The following is a 25,684-nucleotide window of genomic DNA, read 5'->3' as shown; positions in this document are numbered from 1 at the left end:
ATCTATGTATCTATTTCTATTTCTTGTTCCTATTTCTTGCATCATCCCTAAAGTATTGCTCATGTTAACTGAAAAAATGTGTCACCTCAAGTTAGTAACTTATAAATTCTAATGTTAAGGAAAAAAAATAAGTACCTAAATATTTCTACCATACCATGAAATAATTTCTTTGTGGGAATTTTTTTTTTTAAAAAAAAAAAATCCACTTCTAAGAGGTTATCTTCTAAGGCACTTTTTGGGTTACATGCATGAAGTACTCTTCTCAAGTTTGTGTGTGCTAAAAATTCTTTTCACAAAGAAAAAAAAAAAAAAAAAAGACTTCATTTTGGTGAAGAGTTCAACATACATATATAAGAAGTAAGAATAAAAATAAAAATCTATACTTCTTAACCATATTTTCAGGATACTCTAACCATAAAATTGCATAAATACAAATTTAGACACCAAAGGATACCTCAAAAGTCAAATACAGTGACAAGGCAACTAATATTTGTCAATCTATGTTACCATGCATTAATGTCGATTCACACACATATTTGTCAACTATATATGTTTCTTGATTATTTTGACAAGGCAAATTGCAATATTTTAATACACTAAACCATTCATATGTATTGACATCTTAACTTCTATATAAGATAACAATATGGTGAAGCAATTATGCATAGAAACAACGAAGTTGTGTTCTCCTCCTCCTCCGCCCTTCCACCATCTTCTTCTCTCTCCCTCTGAGGGTCATAGCAATAAAGAAAGATGTCGACGACCACAACAACGTTACATTCTGCGAAGTCACCCGTGCCGTTGTTGTACCGGCGACATTCAAGCGGTCAAATAAGGAACTTAGCCTCAGTGTCAAGTAGTCTGCTGCCAGCTTTTGGAACTGTCGTTGGTGAAGGATCTTTGCAGCTCAATAAATTCGTTATTGCCCCATATGACCGTAGATACCGGTGAGTTCTTTCTTTTTCCATTTTTTTTTTCTTTTCCTTCAAACTAGTCTTCGATGTCAAAAGCAGAAGAGTTAGAGCCCGTTTGAATTGTTATTTTTTGGAGTTTTTATTGAAAAATATACTGTAGCGATTTGATATATGTGAGTTAAAAAGATGATTAAAAAATGTATCATGAAAAACTTAAAATTTTTTTTGGAGAAAAATTGCAATCCAATATTTTCTTGGCATGGGGATCGAATTCTTTTGAACTTAGTGTTGTTTCTCGCTAATTATTGCACAAATAAAACTATGAGCTTGATTTGTCCTATTCAAACATATTAGACATACTTAAGGACCATATAAAAAAGAAAATTACTAATTGGCATATCATGTTTACACTATCTCGATATTTTCACTTCATACAAAAAAGATATAATGAGTGCTACTTTTCATTTTAGTTATACAATTTAATATTCAGGGAGATCTTGTGAATGCAATGAAGGATAAAGGTGTGTGTGAGTGTGTGTGTATATATATATAAAGTTGTGATAACAAGGCCATAATCACATCCTATATAAAACAGAGTGCAGTTTGGACTGTATGAAATGTAAATGAATGATTAAGAACACCTTTTTGTTGTGTGAGAATGATCAAGAACACTAAAATCAAGTGACAAAGGTTAAAACCATAATTTGCTAAATCTTGGATCAATTGTATATAGGTGGTGGCAAGCATTTCTTGTAGTTTTGGTGGTTTACTCAGCCTGGTCATCTCCATTCGAGCTAGCGTTCAAGAAGGTGGCCACCGCCTCACTGTTGCCAGTTGACTTAGTTGTTGATGTATTGATATCGTTCTTACTTTCTTCGTGGCTTACTTGGACAAATCCACCTACTTGCTCGTTGATGATCACAAGAAAATAGCCATGAGGTACATGTATAATATTACTGCATTTCCCTGTTTATTTTTTTTTTAGAAGAATACAAAGAAAAAAAAAACTAATGATTCAGATAAAGGTGCGGTAACTAAAAATATCAAAACTGATATCTTACTTCAGTTGGACGTTTGGGCTTCTCGGGATAACTAGGACGGTTGATAGTTAAAATTTCGAAAAAATTGCACCTTTGATACAAGAAATTGTGTATTTTCACACAGGACCTCTAGGCATTTACATGCATGTCTCATACAATGAAGTCAAGTTATAGGTAATGCCAAGTGTTTGTAGCATAGGATAGCTCATACTTGTGTATATGAATTTCTATATTCTCGATTATAAGTCATATATATATACTTATATATATATAATAAAATCTGGGTTTGAAGGCAAAAACATATATTACTAGAATTGTTACTCATTGGAACAAGAAAAAGGACATTGATACTAGTCTTGGAAATTTCAAGTTTGAAGATTTTCGCTTATATGATAAGGGAAGTTTTGATTTTGTATTTTTTGTTAATGATTGTAAACTTAAAAATTTTTGGCCAAGGGAATATGGCGTTTTGCTGCTTCCAGTTTCTTTAAGGCAAATGATAGTAGCAGTCCGAAAAAAGGTTCCACACATTCCACATGCATTTATTCACAATTGTTGAAAATGACATATATATATATATATATATATATATATATATATATATATATATATCCATAATCTAGATTGTCTAACAATTTTTAAATAGCAAAATTACTCTCAAGGTATAGTGTAGTGATTATTTTACATTATTTTTATGAAGACCTCTACACTCCTGACAACAAAATTTTAAATTTATATGAAAAAAAAAACTCTAATGTTGTTTCAAGTTGTAAAAACAATAATAACGATGAACTAAGCCAAAAATAATAGACAACTCCAAACCATGAAATCTAATACTTTACTCAGTCACTACCAAATAATTCATACTCACACGGCATTCTACAAAATCATTGCTATTATGAATTTTCTCCGTTATTAGTTGTATAATAAATTAACACTAACTTAAGAGTAGAGAAAACTAATTGAATTGAAAAGACAAATTAGAGAAAGCTATAATACATAAAGGAACAATTTCGTCTTCTACAATATTTTATAAGTTTTTATGTCATTTTATTTTATTTGGCTCCGTTTGGATTCTTTATTTTTTGAAAAACAAGATTTTCATATACAATACTACAGTAATACATAAACAAAAATAACTCCAAAAACACCACATTCATACAATCCGGCTCCGTTTGAATTAGTTGTTTTTGGGGATATTTTTGAAATATTTTACTGTAACGTTATATACGAAAAAAATTATTGTAAATACTTTTTGTGATATTTTTGGAGGTGTTTTGGGATATATTTTGGGGTAATTTTAATGTTCAAAAATTTTTGTGATATTTTTTAAAAATTACCATGATCACCCATCACTGCTACCATCTCCTCCCTCTTCCCCCCTCCCTCTCTTTCTTCTTCCCCCTCCTCCCTTTCCCCACCATGCCTCACCCCTCTCCTTGCCCCCCCCCCCGGATCTTCCTCAAGGCCTCTGATCATGACATCGTGACTAGATCATAGCCTCTAGTCGAGGCTAGATTTGGGAGGGCAGGGGAGGGATGGGGTGTGGTGGGAAAGAGAAGGAGAAGGGGAAGGGAGAAGAGGAGGAGGAAGAGGGAGGGAGAGGAAAAAGGAGAAAGAGGGGGGTGGTGATGATGGTGGGTAGGGATGGTGGTAATAGATAGAAGAAAAAAATGGTGTAGATTTTATTTTTTATTTTTTGTATGTTTGTGGTTGTTTTTTATATGTACCTGGAGTCTTTCTTGGTTTGCCTTTCTTTAAATATCTAAAATATGAAAATGCATTAATAGAATTCATAATTTTTTGTTCTCACATATAAGCAATAGCTTGTATTCTTTTGGTTTTTGACTCCTCTGGATTTATTTATTAGGTATGTCAAACATTTATGGTTTCCCATGGACGTAGCTTCTACGCTGCCATTTCAGGTTATCTACCAAATCTTCACTGGAAAAAGGCATTACGGACAAGTCTTTGGGTTCCTCAACTTGCTCAGGCTATGGCGACTTAGACGTGTTAGCGAACTTTTCTCCAGGTACCATTAATATAAGCTAACAGAAGCAAAGAGTTAAAAGAAAGTAGCATCAAATCAATACCAAGGAAAGTGTTCGATCCAGGGGTCAATCAATTTTCGTCAACTCTATGCTTAGCCAGCCATTGGCGAAGTTTTTCATGGTATAGCCTAAAAAATTTGGAGTAAGAAGTACTCGCCCCATCCCACTCACTTTAATATGCTTGATTTTTTTACACAACTTAAGAAAATTAGTTAATTTTATTGGAAGAATAAATATAACTTACTATCTTCCTAAAATACCCTTACATTAAATAGAGTATGACTAATTAGCTTTTCATTAAATAAGTTAGGTTATATTCAATAACAACCTATATCAAATAGGAGCATTTTAGAGAAATTATAAATTAACTACATTTTTCAATTGAAAAGTGGGTTATAATTTGGAACAGATGGAAAAAAAAAGTATGTTAAAGTGGGATGGAGGGAGTAAAATTTTATCCTTAAAATCTATAGACATTAGTCCTACATCAGGAAAAGAAGTTTAACACAACATAAATTGAAAAAAGTGGGCATCTAGATCTTGAAAAAACAGCAATAAGGATAGCAATTACACATAGAACACACTTCCATGATTAGCTATCCAATTTTAACAATTTTTGAGTTATCTTTGGTTCCAGGCTAGAGAAGGACACTCGCTTCAGCTACTTCTGGACAAGATACTCGAAACTAATATGTGTAAGCTTGTGCAACTTTTTCCAAAGATTAGCTGTCATGTAATTAGCATTAATCCAGGCTTATGTTCAAGCTTATGCGACAAATAAAAGCACAAGTTAAACCTTTATGGAATAAGAAACTTGCTAATTACCCTCTATCTCGTTACAAACATACCTACATTTTCTTTTTACCCATCCGAAACTATTTTGTGAGTTTAAATTGATCTAAATCACGAGCGGGTGAAATTCAAATGCATATATATATATACTACTTTAAGCAAGCAAAGGTATGGTCTTATGTAATTCCTCTTACTCTTGATCCCAGGTGACCTTATTTGCGGTGCACTCAGCTGGTTGCTTCTACTACTGGCTGGCAACACATCATCATGTGGCAGATGATACATGGATTGGTTCTTTGATTCCTAATTTTCAAGACAGAAGTGTGTGGTTGGGATACACTTGTTCCATGTATTGGTCCATTGTCACTCTCACAACTGTTGGCTATGGAGATTTGCACGCAGTGAATACAGGAGAAAAGATTTTCAACATGTTGTACATGCTTTTTAACATTGGCCTCACAGCATACCTAATTGGCAACATGACAAATCTTATTGTCCACAGTGCTGTCCGAACCTTTGCCATGGTAACAACTTCCTGTCCCTGACCATCCATTATGATTTCATTAAGAGCATATGACCTAATAAACCCCCCCCCCCCAGCCAAAAACCTGCATTATGTTTCCGAATTGCAGAGGGATGCTATCAATGAGATCCTGCGATATGCAAGCAAGAATCGACTACCAGAAAGCTTGAAAGATCAAATGCTGGCACATGTTACGCTGAAATTCAAGACCGCGGAATTACAGCAAGAAGAAGTAATAGAAGATCTGCCCAAGGCAATAAGATCTAGCATCGCCCAGCATCTTTTCCGAAAAACTGTGGAAAGTACTTACCTTTTCAAAGGAGTCTCTGAAGACTTTATTGTTCAGCTGGTAATAACAACTCCACTTGTCCCAACTACTAAAATCCTATTTCCAACTCACAATGTATTGATTTCTTGGGGGCATTCCTAAGGGAAGTTCTGATATCTTAGCCTAAACATAAATTCAAACAAAGACACAAAGGAATACTTTACTCAAGTATGACCTATGGTTTTCTCGTCACAGGTCCCAGAGATGAAAGCAGAGTATTTTCCACCAAAAGTTGATATTATTATACAAAATGAAATATCAACAGATTTCTACATTATTGTATCCGGAGCTGTGGTATATTATCTCTTTAATGATGCTATATTCATGATCTGACTTGTTTGACATGCACATTCTAACTGCTGCAAGTTGCAGGACGTGATAACATACAAAAATGGCATGGAGCAGGTACTTTTCGTTTTTTGAAGTTCACAAAATCTTATCCTTTATGCCGATGAATTATAAATGATAATTGAAGAACTAAGAGTGGATAATAAACTCATAAAACAGCATAAGAGTGATATTATATCAAAGATAGAGAATAAGGAACAGTATATTGAAATTGAAGAGAATGTAATTAATTGTGCTTCCTTCAGTGGATTGTGATGGCAAACCTAATGCTGAGAAAACTTCAGACTATTACTGGGATTTAAATATGAAGGCATGCCGATTGTGGAGAATGCCTTTGGGAACTATGATATTCAATCATTTAATGTAGATTCAGCAATAAGGTCAATTTCAACACAGAATAACGATAGATAAGAATATGCAATTTTTCTGTTGTCAATTAAACGCTATACCGATATTGTAAGTTAACTAAATTGTGAAGCACTTTACCTTGAGTTTTAAATTTATTATCAGTCCTAAAGATACTTGAGAGATATCTGATCTTAAGCAACACTTTACAAGTGTTTAACCCTAAAGTCAGGGATGTCGTGGATAACTAGTGTGTTTCGTGTAAGATTATAATGGCAGCAGACAGATGGACAATGTAAAGAATGCCTGTTACTTCATTCCAGATTTCTCAGAAAGCTCTCAATTATATGAATCTCATGGGCGGAATCATGAAAATAGATGCATAGCTAAATCAACATATAAAGGCTACAGCACAAAGAAATGAGAGAGTAAAACTTGAAACATTTGGCAGCTTATGGGGATCAGAACATTTCATCACCCAAGCACTCTTCACTTAAGAGAATTATCTTCACTCAGCATCAGTACAAATTAAACATGTATACTGAACAGAAAAAAAATAATAGCAGATCTGTGCCTTTTCTTGACAAATGAAAGAAGTTCAAATAAACTCTACATACCATGAATCTAGAATACCAATACTAAGAAGACTGCCAGAGTTTGTAACGAGTGGGAGTCTCATTCCAGGATAGGCATTCAGTATCATTTAGGATAATTCCTCCATGAACTGGTGTTTCTTCATCCTAGCCTTCAGCAAACTGTCCCCAAAAATTGTGCATTGAAACAAAAATCAGAATTAAGAGGCTGTTCTTGGAAGTTCATCAGAAGGATATAGCAATTTCTGGAAAGTAGAAAGCACCCCAGGTCTAAGTACATATCAGTGTGCTAAATATGCATTGGATATTACCTTTAGAAACATCAGGTACATGACATCTAATTACAAGAAATTGGTCAGGGAAATCACAGTATATGTGCGCAGACTTTCTAGGAATAAGCATCAGACTTTTGACATCAAAATGCAGCAAACCTAAAATAGGGAAGGCTAAAACAACCACCTAATATGTTTTTATTACTTTCCCTAGTCAACTAAGCTTTGTGAATTCGGATCATTATCTTTTACCATTGACACATTTAAACTTTGAATTGTTTCAGTTCCTGTCGAAGACAGGGCCTCCTGATATGTTTGGGGAAATAGGGGTAATTTTTAATGTCCCTCAACCTTTCACAGTCAGAACTAGGAGGCTGTCTCAGGTTATACGGATCAGCCATCATAACTTCAAGCAATTGCTGCAGCCGTTTAATGAAGATGGAAAAATAATGCTCTCCAACTTCCTTCAGGTTAATTCTCCACAAGTTTTCCATCCTTTCTAATTTTTAGTGTCCTCAGACTCTCAAGTAGTTCATTGCTTTAATAAAAGTCAATGCACTAGTACTTCAGCCAATTTTCTTTTGCGATAAAACTGCAGAAAATTTTCTTTATATCATTGCTTTTAACGAAGTTCATTTACTGCTTTCTAGGTTTTCATTTTTCAAAAAACATTAGTACATGTCATAAATGGCATTATCAATTTCAGCATTTGAAAGGGTTAAAAAAGGAGGAGCTGGAAGAGATACCACTGGTAACAGAATTCCTTGGAGACTTAAGAACAGAGGTATTTCTTCTTTTTGATAATGAAATCCAATGCATGTCCTGTATGTCTGTCAGGACATCTTTCTACTGTTGTTAAAATGACTTAATTCAACCGTTGTGGACATTTAATCCGTTGATGCTCTTGCACCGTGAAAGAAATCCCTTATTCTCAACAAAGTTCAATTTCATGAGTCAAAATTGGTTATACATCTCATTGCATATGCATGCAACAAAACCAGGACTTACAATACAAGTGGACTTATGTTAAAGTTGATTTGCACACTGACCATTATTATTTGGGTATTAAATTTCAGAAAATTAACTGATATAGAACCTGAGGTTAGACTGACATAACACCGGAGTTTTATGCCCTGGATCAATAAAAAAACCTTTAATTGATCCTATATGGGCTTTGCTCTAGTAAATGAAAAAGCTATGAGGTTAGGCTCACCCCAATAAGGAGAAATTACATGCAAGCTTTCTGCCTTCTCTACCGTTGTTTCCCCAACAAGTCAGTATAAAATGAAAAAATACCCATTTTACATGAAAATGCTACACTCCCCAATATTTTAATTGAGAAAATGAAATTCATTTCAGCACTTCAACATGCTCATCTTAAAAGTTTTGCTTGCATAAACATAAGGAATAAATGAACTTGGCAAAAGGTTTGAGCAATGAACTCACCCCATAAAACCACAAAGCAAACATGCAAACATATTTCCTTCAAACAGTAAAGAAAACAAGTTTTGTAAGACATCATTCTTCTACAGTCTGTTGACTTTCGAAGAAAAGGAATCAAAGCCATATACTATAACATTTTCCTCTTGCAGGATACAGCAGCAGTGGAGGAATTAGAGCACCATGCAGCTGATGAAGAAGCAAGAAGTAATTTCGCACCTTCCTTAAGAATTACAAGAACAAAGCAAATGCACAGCACATACTTAAATGACAACTGGATGTAGATTACACTAAATAAGCACTCCTTCAGAATTTGCAGAGAAATAGTTCTCAAAATAGAAGTTTTGATGACCATCAGTCAATTCAATTGGATAAATCAGCTAACAGAATTTTTGTTATTGGCCAATACAATTACTTAACACACTCTTTCCCTTTGCTTTTCTTATGTTTGATTTGGATGTTAGTGGTAACTATCTTGGTGGTGTTTTTGTCAACTTTGAGTTCATCTGATGGTCTAAAGGGAATGTTACTCTTAAGACTAGTAATCTCACTCTAGATCCTTAGTCATTGTCACTTTAAACTTAAAAAAACTTAATATCCTTGATAACACCAAAAAGGTAAATTCTAGATCTTCTATTTTATCATGTTCAACCTCTCATGCTAAATTTTTTTAATCTTCTTGCAGGAACCTCCACAGCATATACATTTTCCGATGTGTTGCCTACAAGAATAATAATCCATGGACATCACCCAAATGAAAAACTAACTGAAGGAGAAAGTCCTGGAAAACTGATCCATCTTCCTGATACAATAGAAGATCTTCTAAGATTAGCAGGTGAGCACTCCTCCAAGAAAATATTAATACAACATGCAGAGGGACACAGATTTTTTTGGAGATAAAATTCTTGAGATTCAGCATTACGTGCAAAAGTCCTCCACATTCTTGCTGCAACTAAGAAAGGTTTAAACCATTTAACCAAAAGTTCAAAGGGAGATTTCTTATTGTTGGAACAAGAGAGTCCTCAACATTCTTTAAAAATTTTCTAAAATGGGGCTATAAATCCACTTCTCTTTATGTTACTATGAATACATGTAAATATGATTTTACCTGATTAATGGTTCAAGGTCAAATTGGATAGATTAGACTCATAAACAGAATTTTTGTGTGTCTTATGTAACTCTAATTCATAAGTGCAGAAAAACGGTTGGGGAAACGAGGAACTGCAATTCTCATGGCAGATGGTTCTCAAGTGGAAAATTTGAACGCTTTAAGAGAAAATGACCACTTGTACATTTTATAGAGCAGCCGTGTTGAGCAGATACGACCATGCAGACCATGCAAAATCATATTTTGTTGGCAAAGTTTTATTACATATCTTTAAAAAATTATTCAAGTTCAAGTACTGAGAATTATTTTTAACATATGTATATCCCTACCTTCCTATATGCAGTTGTATTAGTAAGAACTTAAACCTAAGAATTTGAATAGTGCGGTCAAAATCAAACCTTAAACCCTTAGCTGATCACCTGGTTATTCAGCATGCTTATAACAGTATAGGCAGCTTTCTGATAATGCTCTTTCTCTTCATCTAAGGTTCTTTTCCTCTCAAGAGCAAAGTCCATGCAGTTCTTTATGTCATCCATTACATCAGAAGAATTCTGATCTATTTCACTGTAGGAATTCATGTTCACAAGTTAAGCTGAAGAAAATGACGACAACCTAACAAAAGGATACTTTGAATTGACAAACACAAAAAGCTTTTTAACTGTTTACCAATCTCACCGGTAACAAAGAAAACTAAGAAAATAAGAGTAGCACAGGAAAAAGCAAACAGGGGAGTATTATCGAAGGGTTGATTAAAAAAAGATGTAACTTACAGAAATAGCACTCATTTACTCAGTTTAAGAGAGTCACCAAAGCTAAATCAAATCAACATTTGAAAAAATTACATCATGCATGTGAACCAAAGGCTTTTTAACTAGGAGTACAGTCAGCTCACTTTATCATCTTAAGCATATCCTCCATAGCAGCTTGTACCCGGTGGGAAAGATCTGCATTTTGTGTAGAATACAATCTCAGCGTTGCAGTCAGCAGAAACAGATGAACAATTTTTTTCCTCGAAAGGATTATGTCATAAACTTCTGTCAAAAATGTAAGCGAACATAGAGCACTATTGAACAATCAATGCTCATTTTCTCCTCAATTGGACCAAGAATAATACGATTCTGTTGTAAATCTTTTACACCTTCCCAATTAAATTCTAGGTACCAAAAAGTAAGTACTCAGAGTACAATACTACTAGCATTTGTTAAAATGAGCTTAAAGATTGTAATAAACTGACTAAACAGATGAATGCTTTGTGAATACTAGACGTAATTGAGATTGAATACAACGTAAGAACCGTTCCAGCATCCTTAGTGACAAAAAGTCATGAATAATCCTAGATAATAATTGTTACTATATTACTTTAAAAACGCATAACGAAATTCGAAAGTTAAATTTTTGTAATTAATTTTCTGGCAGTAATGTCTGAGATTTAGCTAAATAGGCTTGTTCAAATTCCGTAGTTATAAAATTTGAATAGAGATAATGCGTATAAATTCTTCTGTCGCCTTATGATAAAAAACTAGCTGAAAAACGTAGCCGATAAAAGCACAAAACTGCAAATAATTGTGGATAATTCGAGGGAAAAAATGAGAATATTCGCCGGCATTTCCTACTTGAATTTGTGAAATTAAAGTTCGAGAATATTGTACAACACGAACCGTAAAGGAGAGAGGAGAGCTGAGATTCAACGTCGGAACGTGGAAGAGCCAGCTCAGCATTCGCCGGAGATCGTGATGGTGAAGACGACGTCGCATCCGCCATTGCAGATGGGAAAAACACACACACACGCACAGAGCCGAGAGAGACAGAGCTAGTAGAGGAGAAATTGCGAGAACGAATAACTAACCGCGCGCAGTTTGAATTTTCGATTTCTGTATTTATAGGCTTTCGGTATCTGGAGAGTTGATGACGTGTAAATTCTTTGTTTCTTTCAAATTTTTATGCTAGTTTGAATTGGGCCGGGGGTTTCTATTGGGTTTGGTCCATTGGACTGGCCTACGAAAAGTTAATAAGGTACGAAATGGGAGAACTAATATGTAGCTCAAAACGAACTCGAGATGAAATTTTTTGAATGAAGTATCTATCATGATAAGAAAATGTGGATGTCATTTGGGAATTTAATAACATAAAGATAGTAAACTGGCAGGTTTCCATTCATGATTTTGCAATTACACTAAGGGTTAATTTTCTATACACTGACAGTGTAATGTATATGTTGTCAGTTTTGAATGAATAACAATTATGCAAAAGTTGAATTTAAAATTTAACTTTTACACGTGTCATAGATTAAATAGTGATATTATGTACACTATCAGTATATAAAAAATTTATTCTTCTTTTTTTTTTTTGGTGTATATGAAGGGTTAGGAGATCTCAATCACCGCCATGGAAAGTTTTGAGTTGCAAGCTGCAATTTGACCATCCCAAATTCCTTCTATCACTGTGTCAATTTAGATTGAACCAATTTAGATGAAACCAATTTTGGTGAGTAGAAATGGTGTAAAACTTAAGTTTAATGGAAGCATATTTCTCAACCTTGACCAGAGTAAGAAATGGAAAAAGCATAGCTAAAACAAAATTAAAGTTGTTGAGCAAGCTAGTCCGAAGCTGAAATCAGTCTTGAGTTTGTATGAACAAGATGGTCACAGTAGAATCAACTAGCAACACACAATATGTGGGAAGCCACTTCGAGTGGCTTCCAGACGAGTGCGTTGTATACTCGTCTGAGCCGGTAGATGGTTTAGTCCCCTCCGATTTCTCCTGACCTGTTCAGGTTCTCCTCTTTTCGTAGCATAAAAAATACAAAAAATTGTAAGTCCACCGTATCGACCAAAAAAAATAATAAAAAGCAAGACACAATAGTATTGCCAAAGCTCAAAATTTTAATATCCCATTTTTTAACCTTCCCCTACTCATGTCAAATTAAACATCATCTTAAATTTGACTTGGGATGAGTAATATGATTTTTGTAAAGATTTATTGTGGCATAAAATTTGGTATTGATTAGATACTATATGCACCACGTGACATGTCATTCTTTTGTCTAGTGAATATCAGACAAAAAATAGTTCACTCTTGTACTCGATGAATTTTTTTTTTTTTTTTGGTCAATTAGAGGCAGAATTTAAATTTACAATGTTCTATTGACTATGCATACATTAGGGCTTCAACTAAACATAATTTAAACATGTTTGGTGAGTTTGGAAACAATGCATTCCTATTTGCAAATTGAGAGTATTTGCATTCCTACTTGGTGGATTTGGATTGATGCTAAACCACTGGGACTTGTTTGATAACCTAATTCAACATTTAAATATAATGGATTCAGATCTTAACATGTTCAGGCACATTTGATAATCAAACATTGAAAATCTGAATTGATTAAGTAGTACTGAATTTCTTAGACAAAACTTGTTCCCAAAATTAAGTAATAAGTTATTCACTTATTACTGAATGTGATATATACTCTAATCTATTAGATTTAATACTTAACAATTCAATATGTTAATGAATTCAAATTTCGAATTTCAATTTTCAAACTTCAATTTTGTCAAACACACCGTAATTCACCAAATAGTGCATGTGGTGTACCTTCTACCTAATATTTATATAGACGTTCTAATTGAGATCTTAAGGCTTAATGGACCGGGCTCAAGTTGGCCTAAGTGAGATATCCAACTATTGAACTCCAATTACACCGTAGACAGAGGACCTAACTAGCAGGATTAATACCAAAGAATCCAACCGATGGGGGGATAAATGACTTTCAAAACTGCAAAAATTAGAATAAGAATAAAGAAGGAGGCAGTAATGGACTCTGCGTTCTACTCCCCTACCCCCTCAACGCTTTTTAAATTCCATCATTTCCCTATTAAAAAAATAATAAGCAATATCAGGCAGTGATAACATGTGTGGAGTCCTCAAATTGTGATGGAAATTGCAAAAAAAAAAAATTATTAAGGAAATAAATATAAAGTTATCAAGCTGTGTAGATGTGTGGAGTCCTCAAATTGTGATGGAAATTGTTAAAAAAAAATAATTACTAAGAAGATGAATATACAGTTATCAAGCTGTGTAGACAGTAAGGTGCACACGTGTGTGAGTTAGTCATCCCTATCACTCTGTGGACTGTGCCTACAAGAATTTCACATTCATACCTACGCCATCTTCTTGACAATTATTAAACGTTAGGTTATTTCTTTTTTCGTTTTGGGATCAAAATCAAATGGTTAAGAATTCAAGGCATCATAAGCTTACTGTAGTAAATTTTGCAAATACAAGGTTGATTCTGTTGATTCTGCTTTGATTTTTTATCTCGCTTTCCTTCTATTACTTCTTAATTTTTAGGATTAATCTTCTATACATCCACAGTGTATACACTTTTACCATTAGATATATGACACATAATTTAAATTTGAATTTGAAACTCAAATTTTACATACGTATCATGTATCCAATCGTGATAATGTATACACTGTCACTATATATAAAATTAATCCTAGTTTTATTGTCTTTGATTGCTTCTAAATTTTGCGGTCCTTTGTAGATTTAAAGGTCAAAATGTTACCCAATTTGTTGTGTCATCGCTGGATCAAGGCCTCACCAAGTTGAGTCTTTTTTTTTTTTTTTGGGTTCAAATCGGTTCATATAATTCATATAACTTTTGATATAATCTTATACAATCACACTTTGAGTGTAAATTTAAGTTTGTCAATTTATACGGATAAATTGAGATATAAACCTATACAATCACAATTTGAGCGTAAATTTAAATTTGTCAACTTATACGATTAAATTGATCAAATTGTACGAATTTCATCAGACATTATAAGAATTACAACAATTGATCTTAGTAGGATAAGATTGAACTTGTGAGGCCTGATCCGTTCCGAATTTGTCAAGAAAGTGATTTACTTGTTTTGCTCATGTTTGGCCTTTTTATGCACATTTCTTTGGCCATTCGTATATGACAACATTGAGAAGACATGCATAGCTCACGGACATTCACACTTTAGCGGAAAATGGGGGAAAAGGAAAGAATAACAAGCCACACACTCGCACAATCCAGTAGCAGAGTACTTGTCTGACTACAACCACTGAACTTAGCTCGGTGAAATCCCTTCTTGAACTGTAGGTGAGGGTTCAAACTTCACCTGCAGTAAAAAAAATTTTACGGTGATATTATAGTACTTCCTTGATTTAGTCTGGTCTGCATATCTACTAATCCTTGACACACAAGTCTCCTTAGACTCCCCTTCCTGTAAATTAGAATAGAATATGTTATACAATTGTTATCGTTGTCGGGAAAAAAAAAAAGAGTACCTATCTGACTGACTACAGTATCTTCTCGACGAGGAGGCCATGATGATGACAACATAAAATTGGGACTAAAATAAATATAACTACACTATTCTATTTCACAACAACAAAAATAAAAAATATGATGGTTCTATTTAATTTTCTTGGTTTTCTATGACATTGGAATATTTCGTTCTCTGTGACATAACATGCACTAATAAACTAATGCCTGTTGAAAAGATTAATAGTGTTGATTAGTATTAAAGAATCCAATTGATAATTGTGATAGTACAATTGGCAGTGTATTATTGTCTGGGACAAGAGGGACAGTTCAGACATTTGAATATCTTTTGATACAAAATTCCATGAGGGCTTATGCATTATACCAATAGACCCATACTTTTGCAGGCCATTTAACAATTTGGTCTTATTTGAGCCAACAGGAACCTTCATAGTTAACACATAAAAACAAAGGGGTGGTTTTGAATTTGCCCCTCATCATTATCTGTCTCTCATGTTTGGATTCACCTTTCTACTTTCTCCTATACTTGCCTTGTCATGTGCTTTCCACATTGAACCATGGATAGTTTTCTTTGTCAAAAAGAGAAATCAAGGGGAAAAAAAAAGAGAAGGACACCAAACACTTAAAATAAGAGAATAAACAGAGAATATGATTGTGGTGATGGCTACACAATTCAACAAGGAAAGAAAGAAAAATCCCACCTCAGCACTAGCATGTGCCTCAGATGTCTTGCACTATGCAGGCTAATTCAATTTGCAATACAAAAATGACTCTCATCTTATGAGCTATGGATAAATTTCAATCTTCCCTCTTTTGTATCACAAAAAAAAAAAAAAGTATACAATAATATAAACTTAAGATATTCAATTCATTTTCTTGGATAGTAGCCTCACATAGGTAGATACTGAAAAGCATTTAGGCCTCATTTAAGGTTGCAATGACTCGTAAAGAAGCACTTACGACACATGTATTTTTAACAAAAGTGCTTCTAAATTATCAAAAAATGATATTTTTTAAATTACGAAAAATTAATTATCAAACACTCTGAAAATACTTTTAGCGTGTAAAAGCGCTTCTTTAGTAATCGCACCTGCAACTCAAACAGGCCTTAGCGACCTCAAGAACATTTGTCATGTGTGCGCGCTGTTTTATGGAATGTCTATGTGACAATTACGAATAAAGAACATCTCTGGGGTGACCAAATCGAAACTTCTGCCATCCATTTTAGTCATCAGAATAAAGATAATGAACATAGCACCAACTCATGAGCCTTCTGAAATTGAAAACGAAATGACATACGTTTTTCTGCTGCTGCCACTCTCCACAAAGTGGTGGTCACAGCATAAACGAAGTTGAATGGCTCCCAACTCCTCATGTGAAATAAAGGAAAAGATGAATTGACAAACTCGAGTGCAAGACCTTGGCACTAAATTTAACAGTTGTAATCTTTTACAGATGATTATCATGATGGTATGACTCTTTCATAATGTGCTGCATGTTGTCAAAGTAGACCATTCCTTTTGTTGCCTGCAATGAAGGCTTCAAATAACCTCGAAAAGAAGAAGGATCCCATAGACCATTCCTTTTGTTGCCTAAAATGAAGGCTCCAAATTACCTCAAAAAGAAGAAGGATCCAATAGACCATTCCTTGCCCCCAGCAGGGAGCTCAACCGGTGACCATATACGATAGTATTCCGTAGATCATCAGTTCGAACTTTGCTGTGTATCTTTGGGCGGGGCTCTATACAGTCTCAGGAGATTAGTCCGACAAAAATGTTGGGATACCCCTGTGTGACAAAAAAAAAAAAAAAAAAAAAAAAGACCATTCCTTTTTAGCAAAATCATCAGCCAACCATGGTACTAAATCAACTTAAGGTTAAGTATAACTATATGCTGTTTATGTGGGCTTTCAGACTTAGAAATTGTAAATGGACGTAGGAACCAAGGACAAGTCATGAATGGTTATGCTTTTAGCAGAATTTAGAGGATTAAAAACGTGAAAGTTGAAGACAAACTCATATTTTGTACAACCAAAAGAGAAGAAAGAGTGGCCAAAATAAATAATTTTCCCTCGAGATCATGAGCTACACTCCCTTTACTTTTGGGATTTGATATCATCATCAAAAGGTTCTGGTCACTGAAAAATAATCTTAATAAGTTCGTCAAATAAAAGGCAATCTACTGTCAATAATCCTTTTCACCAACTTGCAGCTTTTATTGAGTACCGAGGCCACTCTATTTTTTTCTTGAAATAATGGCCGTTGAACTTCACATTTTTTCTTTTCATGATAAACCTTGGAATGGTACTGAGAAATGATGATGGATCGTTTCAGTTGTCAAGTATGAACCACATAGATTGGGAGACACTACTTAAAATGTCTACTAAAGAAGTGTAAGCTAGAAATTCACATGAAAAGCAAAGAAACGCACTACAAGAATTAGTACTTTTGTCTTGGTTAGAAAAATAAATATTTGGTGTGTTTGGATAGTTTCTTACTTATATATAAGTGTGTAAGGATAGTAGATTATTTAAGATAATTTTTTGAAAAAAAAATACTGTACCAGTTTTTGGATGTGATATATACGAGATTAAATGGTAGTCGAAAAATGTGTTGATAATGTAAATAAATGAAATTGTACAAATAATTTGCAGTTCAAACAAATTTATTATAAAAAGTGTCACAGTATTTTTTAAAAATTTATTCCAAAATTATTAAAGCGTGCATACCATAGAATTTATTTCCCTTGATGGGGAAGGACATAAAACAAAATCTATGTGTATAAAGAAAAAAGTCCTAATACAAAGTCCAAAATCGAAGACTCTTAATTTGATTGTGATTTTACTGCATGAGTAAATTATTGCGTATGCTACGAAAAATTAGTTGCTTATATGCCTAAATTCTAGAGATATTTGGCATTTGGAGTTCTCAAAGAATATCAATTCTATTAAAAAAATGAAAAAAAAACGCTTATACATTAGAGTGCTTGTAGCAATTACACGATTTTAAAAAAAAAAAAAAAAAAAAGCTATAGATAGTTTTACGAGGACAACATTTTTCAAACAATTTCTGTAGAGACTAATTTTAAAAAGAACTAAACTCAAAACATTTTTTGAGATGTGTTATCTAAGGAAGATAAATAAAAATGTACGTCAAAGGTTGCTGTATAACAATTGAAAGCGGAAATTTCATGCAACCCACTCTTCAACAGCTTAATTAGATTCTATCACTAAAATAGAAGACAATCGGATTACTAGTAGCAGTCAATCTTTGTCGAGATAAATATTTGTATTTGATTCTTGTCTGCGCACTTTTACCTCTTCTTCTTCAATTTATAACTAACGGAACAATTTCTCACAAAACTTGTATGAGCCAATTCAAATATGCAGGCAGGTCATATGTGTACAAGTCCTTCCATCAAGATGAAAGGTAATTTCCTGGAAAATGGATTTAGGGCACAAACTGTTGCCGGTTCGGTTCAATTTCACAAGATGTACATTCGTTGTTTTAGAGTGTAACTTATTTTGAATACAAAGTGAACATAGAGCAAATTTTGTGAGTGTCACGCGTGATGGTAAAAACAATATATATGACGTGCTGATCCAAACTTTATATATATATATACACACACACACATAGATCAATCATGACCGTGAACCTTTCAGAACATTATCAACATTATAAAATCCAAACGAACAATAAGTGTAAAAATTTTCTATAGTGTTACTGTAGAGATTTTTCTTATATGAGCGGACTTAGGTGCATGCTACTTGCATAAAAAGATAATTTTAATATTTAAATAAAGATTTTATGCCATGCACCCACACATACTAGCATTATATATATGTATATATATATTTGCATTTATTGATAGAAAAATTTAACAAATTGTAAAAATAAATGAGTAAATTATAATTTCTCAATATTTTTTTTGTGGGCCTCGTAAATTCTTTTAAAAGCTGGTTGTTGATGATTTCAATGTATATTTTAAATTATCAATTTCACTTACAGCATGCAAGCATTAACACAACACATGGCATTGCGTAACGATACTAAATATCGGCACTAACGAAGACGTAACATATAAAAATACAATAAAATTTACTGTTCATTAAAATTATGCCTCGTGATCAATTCCATCCATCTAATTTCAAATCAACCGCATTTGAGACATTAATAGCTGTATCATATAATTAGTCTGCCAATTGTATTAAGTATGCAATTACTCTGCTAATTACAAAGAATCCAACCCTTATTGATCATCACAAATGGCTGTAACTCGCACATCTATTAAATAAGTGAATGTTCGTGTACTGTATTATATCGGATAATTATTATTGTACATAACCTATTTCACATTGGATGCTAGCCAATGATTGCAGCCATGTTTTATAACACAAATCATTCAAATTTTCCTTCAAAAAAAAAAAATCAAACTTTGTTTTAATTCAAACTTAATTATAGACAAACGTATATATATATATATATATATATATATATGTACATATACATGTGTGTGACTTGTTTGGATTGTAATTTTTTATAAAAAAATTTTTACGTTTTTTATGAATAAATTTTTCTAATCATATTTTTATTTCACATACATCAATATTGTTACAGTATATTTTTTACAAAAAATTCTAAAAATACTAACCAAACGAGCTCAGTAAACACTCTCATTGGGTGTACATCAATTTATTCATCTCATAGAAAAATTCAATTTAAAAGAAACAAGTAACAATAAAAAAAAAATCAACCTGAGAAAAAAAAAAAAAAAAAAAAAAGAGGAGGAGGAATAAAAATAGTATACTAATACTTAGAAAGAAAGTTCACGAGGGATTTACACGTGCGGTGGACCAGACATGGGGCCCCTAATGGGGTCATCGGAATTCATACTTGCGTACGGTAAAGCATTGACGTCAAGCAGACCGTCGATTACCGGCCATCGTTGAGGAATCTTGTCACTTGAGCCGTTGGATTATATAGGGATTTGGGTAACAAAAGTACACGTGTCATAGAACCGGACTATGAATGCTGAGTCATCACAAAACGACAAAACGAGGACTGTACCAAAAAAGTGTCCAAAAATCGGGGGGCCCACACCACACAGGTGGAGAGAAACCGAGAGAGAATGATGAAGCAAACTCACAAGAGCGCTTTTGGCTTTGGAGGCGATTTAAAGATTTAACGGTGGTTAGGTTCAGTTAACTGGTCCTACGTGGCATTTGAAACTTGAAGGTGACTAGCAAAATCATTACTGGTACGTTAACGGCTCAGTGAACGGCGTTACTCGTAGTTATATTGCAGAGTTGACTGTTGACTAACAAGACGATTACTCCTATTAGCTCGCTCTGAAGGCGGTTGAGGAGTTTAAAGCAAAATATGTTCTATCCCTTAAATACCCCTCAACAGGCTTTTTTCTTTTTTCTTTTTTTTTTTTTGGGGAAAAACCCCTTACCGAATGTAATTTTCTTTTTGTGTTACAATAAAAGGAACAAAAAAAAGTTGGATCATTATTATTGCTACTATAGAGAGATTTAGAGTACCCTTTAAAACAAGATAGTATAAAGTTTAATTTAACTATGAACGAATTTACTAAAGAATTATGGGCCTATTTGGTAAACAAGTTTTTGGCCAAATTTATTTTCTACAAGTTTTTAAATAATCTTAATTATAATAATCTCAAAAAACTATTCAAAATTTTTAAACTACACACTTCAAATATCTAAAAATTTATACATTTAAAAAAATTTTCCTACAATTTTTATAGTAAAATTACAGTAAAATTTTAGACAAACACCTAAAAAACTCATTTGTTAAATGAGGCCCATGTTATAAACCGTTATACCAAATTATAGAGAAAAAAAATTTCACATCATTTAGTTGGACATGCAAGAGATGACCATTGGTTTATGGCTTGGTTTTGTTATTTAGGAATAGGGACAAAAATTTTCGCCTTTTTTTTTTACTTGTAAAATAAGGTGGAAGTATCAAGATATCAAATATAGTGAAAGTGATTTGTTTTCTACAAGGATGAATAGTTTGTTGGATGGCCATTTTTTGGACGAATTTGTGGCCGGCAAGATAAAAATGTCATGGTTGAATATTAGAAAGAAATGACAAAGGTTAAAGATCTCCAATCCACGGTTTTCCTCGGTAAAAATATGTGGATGTTATTCGTTGTAGACATGTAATTACCACAAATGTCCAACAAGAACCAGTAGAAATGACACGTAAAATAAGGAGATGGATTGCGACTCTCATTTTTGTTGCATTTGCCGGGCAATTGTCAGTCTGAGAGGTCCTTTTTGTTTGATTTCCTATTCTGTTTAAAGTCAAACAAACAGACTAATTTTATTGGCGTTACGGAGCTTGCTTTGAAGAATTGCATTTAGATTGTTTGTCAGAGAGGACAACTCAAGGAGGAATCACTTTCAAAGGAAGTAATTGGTTTGATCAAGTAAGAAAATTGTCGTACCGGTTTTAGGCCTTTGGATAGGAAGGAATGATTTGAAAAAATAATAATAATGATTTACTTGCATCACAAACAAAAATTTCAACACATTTTTTTATATTTTCAATCTTTTTTTATCTCGTATATATCACATCACAAGAAATGTTACGATAATTATTTCAAATAAACTCCTATTGAGTTTGCACTACAAGATGTGGAAACGATTGTTATTTTTAGGAAATTTTGCAGAAAACCGTGTTGTATTAATTTAATATATGTAAGATAAAAAAATGATTAAAAAATATGTTCTTGGAAAACACAAAAAAATTTTCTATAGAAAACCGCAATCCAAACAAGGCCTCCGGAGAAAACAGAAATGAAGAGAGAGGAAAATATTATAGCATAAAAACTTATTGGAAGCATATTTTAAAAAGAGTTTCTTTATTGAAGAGAAATTAATGGAAATTGAACGAAAGTTTTAAAGGCACCAAAAATTAGTCTACATTCTACAAAGGATTGAAGGCATAAAACCCTATCAGAATGAAATCACCCCCCATGTCTTTCTAAAATCCACGAACAATATAAGAGAAATTGGTGAATTTTTTTTATCATTCTTTTATTTTTTTTTTCATAACTTGAGTTTTCCCTTTATCCTTTTACTTTCTTCAACTTTGGAATCTAGATTTTTAATTAGGTCTACATCGGTATTACACTCGAACAAATATATCTACTTTCTTATATGGATATGATGACGAGTTAACACACTATTTTTCTTTTTTATAAATCGTTGACATACCGTTTATTCATTAACAAAACTTCAATTTGATTTGTAAAAATTGCAAAAAAAAAAAAAATACAAATATAAAACACATAAGATGATTTCCATGTACTAAGTGAAAATAGAATATGTTACTAGCATTAATAAAATTACAAAAAATTGTTATATTGACACAAGCTACCTAAAAGGTAAAAAATTACATCGCATTCTAAGCAGCTAAACCTAAAACAATCTCTTAGCATATAGTCGGTGATGCTCAGTCAAACTTTACATGAACTGGTTGGAAACAATCAAAAAAGCAAGCATTTGTTCTATTCACTAGAACTATATATTGCCAATAATATGTTTAGCCACATGCAATAAACATGTTAACATCCAATGTGATAGAAAATAATGCACCCTAAAGGCTTCAAAAAGATGATATGAAATTTATTAGTTAAGTCATAACACTTTAGTGTGCTATTTTTCAATATTGTATGTTCTTTATTGGCTATCACATGATTTGTCTACCATGACACGAAAAGTTTAAAGGAGAAAAAAAAATATTTTAAGATGGTTTAATTTTTCTCTTTGGCCAAAAGTAAGTCTACCTAAAACCTCTTCATTTTTCTGTTGATAAGTTACCATGTAGCCACTACTGTTAGTTGGTTTCCTGCAATTTGTTTGGTATTTTTTTTAAAAAAAAAGTCTTTGGGAGAGGATTATTTTGAATAATTATTGTAACACTTTTTTGTGATACGATATATGTAAGATAAAAAATAATTGTATATCTATATATATAAGTGGTTTAAAAAACATGTTGATGACACAAGCAAAATATTTGAAATAATTTTGTACCAAAACACACCCATAATTATTGTATCATAAACACATTTCTTAATAATCATTTTATTTTTTACAAAATGTGCAGCAGTGTTGTTATTTCAAATAATCTTCAACGCAAACATTCGTATTATTTCAAATAATCTTCAAGAACTTTTTTTTTGGAAAAGGGATTTTTCATCAAAAATTTTTTTCATTTTTCGTGAATATATTTGTTAATCACATTTTTACCTCACATATATCAAATCCCTATAATACATCTTCTATAAAAGCTCCAGAAAACTGTAATCCAAAAATAACCTTATATTTTTTAATTATTTTTTTATTTTACATATATTAAATCGTTACAGTACATTTTTCACAAAAAAAAAAAACTCAAGAAAATAGCAATCCATTTTGGTAAATTCAATGGCGCTTTAAGAATAATAGTGCAGTTACTACTTTTGTACGACTGGCGTTAATTTGTGAGCATTTGAAGTTCAAAAAAATTTATGAGCATATTCAGAGGGAAGAAGCTTAAACGGTGTTAGGAGTTAAGGGGACTGGACCGACGTCAAGTCAGGCAATAAAAGAAAAAGAAAAGTGCAAAAAAAAGTCAGGTAGTTCTCATTGCGAATTCAATAAAAATTCAGTGATTGACAGAGTGGGACCGCTTTTGTGGGGTTTTTCCTTCTTTGTCGTTTTCGGGATGAATCATTACTTCCAAAAGTGAAAAAAAGCAAAAAACTGAAAGGATTCCCTTTCAAAAAATACGACAGCTTTTTTGGTCTGCAGTATTTCTTACTGCTACTTCTACTGCTCAACTTCAATAAATACGGTATAATACTAGTAATAGAGAGCATTATCAACTATACGAGTAATAGAGTATTATCAGCCACTTCTACTGCTCAACATCTTGCGAATAAATACTACTTCGTTCATAGAAACGAGTTTGATGTTTGGAATAAAAAAAAAAGATCTTCAAACTTTTGCAAGCTTATAGAAAATAGCTTCTTCATATTTCTACTTTATCGTTATATTAAAGGAATTAGTTGTTTGAAGAATAATTATCGCATTGGTTTCGTAAAAGCGTTAGGGCCTGTTTGAATTGCTATTTTTAGAAGTTTTTATAGAAAAATATATTATAATAATTTGATATATTTGATGTAAAAAGATTATTGAAAAACGTGTTCATTGAAAACATAAAAAATTTTCTATTGAAAACCAAAATATAAACAAGATCGAAAAGCATAATAGTCACAAAAGTCTTTAAATTGAATGCTTTATGGAACCTCTCCCCCTTGTATAATTTGGAGTCTTTCTTTAACTATATTTACACACATACATAAATGGTTGGACTTTTCATCAAAGTTGCGTTAACATTTACAACTATATGTATAGTTACATCCTTGGGTTTCTAGAATTATGGGTGGTTAATGATGCGGTTGAGCACGGGGCCCACGGTGCTCAATCAGGTCTTCGACCTCTATTGAGCTGTTCAAGGATCTCGCTGTTCGGTCGACGAATCAGGGGTTCAGGGGGCGACGCACCCTAGCTGGAGGGCCGGGGGGGGAGCGATACCCGCAGAGCTTACGATATATTAGGTCCTACAAGGGCTGGCCGAATTTCCTTCATGTTTTCCAAGCTTTATTAGGTTTAGTCAAGGCTATAAATAGCCCTAAAGTTGATGTTACATTTAGTTTTTGGTGAATTATAATAAAATTTCCAGAAATTTGTCTTTCTTGAGGCAAAATTCCTTTAGCTTGTGAAAGCTAAGTTGAACATCCTAAAGAGGTTCATAGGTTGTTTATTAACTTATCAATCAAGCAAACACACTTGATTGTGGCCCGTCAAATCCGTTCTTGAGTGGTCCAAGTTTGGGTTCGACTCCATTCGCCTTGCAACGTGTCCTCTAAGGTTTCATATTAGCTTCCGCGCATCATCTTCTTGATTCTTGTAGATCAAGAATCACATCAGTTAATGAAAAGTTTGTAGAAATAAACTATGCTTTAAGGATGTGCGAGTATAAACATGAAGATTGAGAAAAGAATAAACAATCTTATTATAGATAGGAATATGCTTGAGATTTTTAATTTTCTTAATTACAAGACTGAATATCAAAAACGAATTAGTATTTCACTCAATACTCATTACACAATATAAAACGATGAAGGTTTACATATATCAAGAAGATACATTATATCCTTTAAAAAAAAGGATACATTATAACCTAAAGAAAACAATAGGTAGATGTTTTTTTCCTCTTTTTCGCATAGCTTTCAAAAAGCCTACGATGATTATCTTGCTCTCAGAATTTTGTTGACTTGCACATTAATTGCTCATTTTTTGGGTTAAATTTCATTAAAGCTTGTTCATTTCAATGGAAAACTTTTCATAAAATTAGAATCTAGTAAATTGAAACATAAAAATATCCACATTTCTTTTTTTTTTTTTTTGGAAAAACAGATATGCCTTTTCCTAGTATATTTCATATGCAGACATACTTATGTGTCACACCATGTAAGAATACTAAATAGGCTAAAGTGGAGGTAAGGAATTGAGCTGATATTTTTTTATA

At 32.9% G+C, this 25,684-nt stretch overlaps 1 protein-coding gene and 1 pseudogene across 1 annotated transcript; one reads left to right on the top strand and one right to left on the bottom strand.

Annotated features, from left to right (window-relative positions):
* The first annotated feature begins 654 nt into the window (after nucleotides 1–654).
* LOC113705586 (potassium channel KAT3-like) lies at nucleotides 655–10,092 on the top strand (annotated as a pseudogene).
* Nucleotides 6,778–11,639, bottom strand: LOC113705587 (uncharacterized). The gene is made up of 4 exons (XM_027227493.2): nucleotides 11,413–11,639; nucleotides 10,647–10,698; nucleotides 10,174–10,318; nucleotides 6,778–7,096 (listed from the first exon to the last, which is right to left on the bottom strand). The coding sequence occupies exons 1-4, from the start codon at nucleotides 11,513–11,515 to the stop codon at nucleotides 7,082–7,084; spliced, it is 315 nt and encodes a 104-aa protein (XP_027083294.1). The 5' UTR covers nucleotides 11,516–11,639; the 3' UTR covers nucleotides 6,778–7,081.
* Between the last annotated feature and the right edge of the window lie 14,045 nt (nucleotides 11,640–25,684).

This window comes from Coffea arabica, chromosome 8c (assembly GCF_036785885.1).
Source record: "Coffea arabica cultivar ET-39 chromosome 8c, Coffea Arabica ET-39 HiFi, whole genome shotgun sequence".
NCBI lineage: Eukaryota > Viridiplantae > Streptophyta > Magnoliopsida > Gentianales > Rubiaceae > Coffea > Coffea arabica.
This window is presented reverse-complemented; position numbering and strand designations above follow the sequence as displayed.

Coding starts and splice junctions, on each gene's coding strand:
- LOC113705587 (XM_027227493.2), bottom strand. CDS start 11,515: ATGGCGGATGCGACGTCGTCTTCACCATCACGATCTCCGGCGAATGCT. Junction 10,699..11,412: donor GCTCTCCTCTCTCCTTTACG/GTTCGTGTTGTA, acceptor CACAAAATGCAG/ATCTTTCCCACCGGGTACAA. Junction 10,319..10,646: donor GATATGCTTAAGATGATAAA/GTGAGCTGACTG, acceptor GAATTCCTACAG/TGAAATAGATCAGAATTCTT.